We start from the raw sequence: 4594 nt of genomic DNA on the forward strand, positions 1-4594 counted from the left end.
AAATGTTATATTGTACACTTTAAGAAAACATTAGAAATAGGTTAAATCACCACAGTTACAATGTAGCCTAGTGAATAGAAAAGTCTGGAATTGGGAGTTGACTAGAGAGGGAAGGGGGCTGAGGATAGTGTGTGTGTGTGTGTGTGTGTGTGTGTGTGTGTGTGTGTGTGTGTGTGTGTGTGTGTGTGTGTGTGTGTGTGTGTGTGTGTGTGTGTGTGTGTGTGTGTGTGTGTGTGTGCGTGCGTGCGTGCGTGCGTGCGTGCGTGTGTGCGTGCGTGCGTGCGTGCGTGCGTGCGTGTGTGGGGGGTTGGACGATTGCCCCCAAGAATCAAAAAGAGTCACAAGGGATAATTTGTCACTGCTGCTTGTAGCTTACTGTATGTGTACAAGCAGCAAAAAAATGCTAGTGTGGGCAAGATCCACAGTTTACAGTATGTGCAGTTTGTCAATCATCATCATATCTCTCGCTTGAAGTGTGCCAAGATAAACAGTCACTCGTGTGCGGTTCACTGATCGAATTACACCTCTTCCCACTATTGCGAAATGTGTGTCTGTAGAAAGGAGGAGTGAGAACCATGGATGATGGGGGCCAGGCTTCACACTATAAGAATAGAGAGCCACAAGAAAGACTGTAAACTGAAAGCTGTAGGCCTACTGCTGGAACATCTTGTGAAATACAAAATGTGAGTAAATGTGATTACAAAGTTCTGCATATTTATTTAGCAATGTCATTAGTGTTTCTGTCTTGTTTACTTAACCTTGATTTTGCAAGCAATTTGTTTACTTTTGTGACGTTTTGATGGAAACAGTCTTTTGCAGCCGACTCAAGAGAGGGATTTGTGATTTGTTTTTCCAGTTCTTTTACCAGAAATTGAATTGGCATCAAATAGTCCTCGGACCTCTTGCTAAATAACGTCAATGTGTTAATAAGTTGAAACAGCAGCTGCACATGCACTGCTTAAAAACAAGAGTGTTTGACAAGGGTCATGCATGGCACTTTCCTCTACAAAAGTGCAAAGGGAGGGGACTTCTGGGAAATATACCGGAAACAGCCTGTATTATAAAAGAGAGAGAAGAGGAGAGAGCACTCACAATATTCTACTTTGTTCTGTTCTGTGCATTAATCAGCATTTTTAAATTATCATTATTATTATTTCTTTTTTCTGTAGTTGATCAGAAAGCAGCACCAACAGCCATGAAGTCCCAACTTCTGTTCTTATTAATTGTCCTGGCCTGCATGTACCTGAGCTTGGCACAAGGTAGGTAGGCTTAGGCTACATTATAGACCACATTTTACCTGGCGCTATAGTCATGCATTAGTAATAATGTACTTTAAAGTTACTTTGTACTGATTTACCGAAGACCTGTATTGTTCTGGTATTTACTATGTGGACATTGAAGCATTATATCCCTATAATGGATACAAATGTGTTATTGTTAACGTAATTAACAGTATTGTTTATAAACGTACAATTATCTGTTTTAATCTGGTGTTATCGCAGTGAGAGCAAATTTAGCGTTTGATAATTTTTACAGTATATCATTTTTGGAAGAAAAATTGATAAAATCAGTGTGTGTAAAACTAATATGCAGTATAAGTTTGTTGTGCTCTATTAGTTGAAACAGTGTAGGTTTTTGTTAGCGGTATGTACCTTTTATGTTGCAACTCTGCTAAACTAGGTGAATTTGGCTGTTCAAAACTATTAACCACAGGACTCCAAACTGATGTGATATATGTGTCTAGACTTGTACAGTAGCCTAGTTCATGAAAAATGTAATGTAAACCATAGTTATTATGTTTTCAATCATGTTTGGCATATGAAAAAGATACCCACCATGTGCTTAGATAATTACTTACAACAAGCAATAATGAGATATAACACATTACAATTTACAATTTTGGCATTTAGATGCTCTTATCCAGAACAACTTACAAGTGTAGAGTAAAGCATGAACCCTAGTCAACAAACATCATGGTATTATGCTATCAAACACTAAACCTATATACTGTAGTAAAAATAAATAATGCTATCTAAATAACATTCTTAGCATTTAAGGTCTATCTAAATTGCGTAACATAATGTGAATAAGTAACACATATTTTTAGAAGGGATAACAGCTACAGTAGGAGTGCTAGGAGGTATGGTGAAGTTTGAAGAGGTGCATTTAAAGACTGCATTGATAAATTGGGAGTGTGTCTGCAGTCCTGAGAGGGGGGACATTTCAGAAATATCAAAGAGTTAGGCAGTTAGCACCCTGACCTGTGTCCTCTAACTGCCTCTCTCACTTCTTGCTTAATAATAGGCTACTGTTAAGATAACAATCTAGTCTAGTCAAATACATGTTCTTAGCTAGTAATAGTACTTTAAATGTAATATAAGTAATTGGTGGTTGTGGGAACAGAGGGAATATGATTCAGAATTATCATGGTGAGGTGAAATGTGGATGTTCATACAGTATAAACAAACTGTTTCCTAATTATGTCTCTGCAGGTTCCTATAACAATTGCTGCCTGGGCCATGTTAAGGCGATGAAAAAGAATGTGAGGAAGAATGTGGTGAACTTCAGGATGCAGGAAACCGATGGCGCATGCAACATCAGAGCTGTTGTGTGAGTTTAAACATCAGTTCACTCACTTTCAAATGTGTTGGTTCACCTTTGGCCACTCTGGGAGAGTTTCTGTTTCCTCTCATCCAAACACCACATGCATTGTCAAATTTTTACTCGTGCACATTGGAAATAGATCTTGTTTACTAAAGTGTAAAACATTTGGAATAACTAATCCCTGGGGCATACAAAACGTGCTGATATTGTCTGATGTGTTAATAATGGCAATTGGCTAGTATTAAAGCTATGGTCACATCATTTTTGTGAAATGATAAAGTTAAAAACTTTTTCTCAAACTTAAAAAAGCAGATCTGAGTTAAGAATGTTTGTTATCTAATAATATATGGCAGTGTCTAATAACTTGAAAATGTATGCCTTTGTTAATGATGTTATGAATATATCTTTAGGTTTGAGATGAAGAAGAAGGATGCAAAGGGGAATCCACGCACAATCTGTGCCAATCCCGACCTCCCATGGGTGCAGACTGTGATAGACTTAGTGCGCAATCGAATTTAGGTAGTTACACACACACACACACACACACACACACACACACACACACACACACATCTGTGACATAGGCCGCTATAGGACAAAATGGATCATGTAGTTTTTGGACTTTCTTCTCATAGGCACACTAGTTGCATAATCATTAGTTAGTTAATTAGTTACTTATATTCTGAAATGCACATCATTCTCAAATGTTCATCGCTAACCTTTTTGTTTTCTTTTACAGACCCCCAAGAAAATTGTGACAGAGGAGAGTATCATGTTCTTGTCCATGTTGTTATATATACCCTTTCCCACATGGACAAGTTCTTGGGAATTGGTATTTCCTGTTGCTGAAGAAGAACATAAATCATGTCAATAGGTCACTGCAACACACCATTAACATGTAGGAAAATAGGCTGATTGGTTCAGTGTAGATGGAATGTGTAAATATTTGTATAGAAATAACACAAATTAGGTTTATTTGGATCCACGTTATCTTATGCAGCAGCTACTCTTCCTCGGGTCCATTATGTCCTAACAAAAAAAAGGCACAGAAAAGGGTGTGTTATCTTCAGTTCTAAGGCACACGTGTAAATCTAATTTACACTCCGTTGAATGTTGCTTGTCAAATATAACTATCAGTGATTTTCAAGTGGATGTTCTTTGGAGGTCAATATATTACAAGCAATATATATTTTTATGCTACTGTTGAGTTTTTGAATTTACTAAATTTCCATCTGCTAGGAATGAGCCTCTACTTGGCAGCTTTTCATTGTATTGCTTTGTGTGTGTAGGGGTGTGAATCGTATGTCCTGATTGGATGGAGATCGGGCTAAGAGTTTTTTTTATACAACAGATCCATATATTTTTGTATGAGCATGAATTGCTATGTGTACCGGTAGTTAACATTCATTTATCCAATAAAGGACAAGTGTAAACAAAATGCTCTTTTATTGAATTCTTTGTCAAGTATAGACATTAAATGACCCTATGAGTGTTGCACAATATGCCTTCCATTTGGTTTGAGCTTGAACAGTTAATACGATAAGCAAACAAAGTACAGCCATTGGATTACGCAACAGTCAAGTTTACGCTCTTCTACAATGAGATTATCCTTTTTCAAATTCATGAACACAACCAGATTGTCACAGTTCACTGCACATTTAACAGAAACAAATCCAGCTTATTACTGGTTTTGCTACCTTATCATTGTATCCTCTATGACAAAGTCGGTTGGTCTTCTCTCTCAGAAAGGAGAAATAGGCGCAAAAAAGAAGAAAAGACGTGCACACTCATCTGCTCCAATATAATTTATTGAGGACGTTTCAGGCCAAGGCTCTTCATTTGGCCAAACTGATTGGTGGGAAATTAATTACCACCATTGCTGTTAAATTGGAACCACAGCACCCTGACCTGATCAAAGTCAGAGGCATGGACTCTATAGTCAACAAATTACAGGGTAGACAGACAGACAGACAGACAGACAGACAGTAAC

At 37.6% G+C, this 4594-nt stretch overlaps 1 protein-coding gene across 2 annotated transcripts; it reads left to right on the forward strand.

Annotated features, from left to right (window-relative positions):
• The first annotated feature begins 563 nt into the window (after positions 1-563).
• On the forward strand, positions 564-4042 carry ccl25b (chemokine (C-C motif) ligand 25b). 2 transcript variants are annotated; one of them, XM_080769475.1, is made up of 5 exons: positions 564-683; positions 1170-1259; positions 2493-2610; positions 3015-3123; positions 3344-4042. In XM_080769475.1, exons 2-4 carry the CDS (start codon positions 1196-1198, stop codon positions 3121-3123), a joined length of 291 nt encoding a protein of 96 aa, XP_080625601.1. In that variant the 5' UTR covers positions 564-683; positions 1170-1195; the 3' UTR covers positions 3344-4042. The 2 variants fall into 2 exon arrangements, with proteins under 2 accessions (XP_080625601.1, XP_080625602.1); XM_080769476.1 differs by lacking the exon at positions 564-683 and having other exon boundaries at positions 1075-1259.
• Positions 4043-4594: the final 552 nt, after the last annotated feature.

This window comes from Protomyctophum bolini (genome assembly GCF_963924005.1).
Source record: "Protomyctophum bolini genome assembly, chromosome: 8".
NCBI classification, from domain to species: domain Eukaryota; kingdom Metazoa; phylum Chordata; class Actinopteri; order Myctophiformes; family Myctophidae; genus Protomyctophum; species Protomyctophum bolini.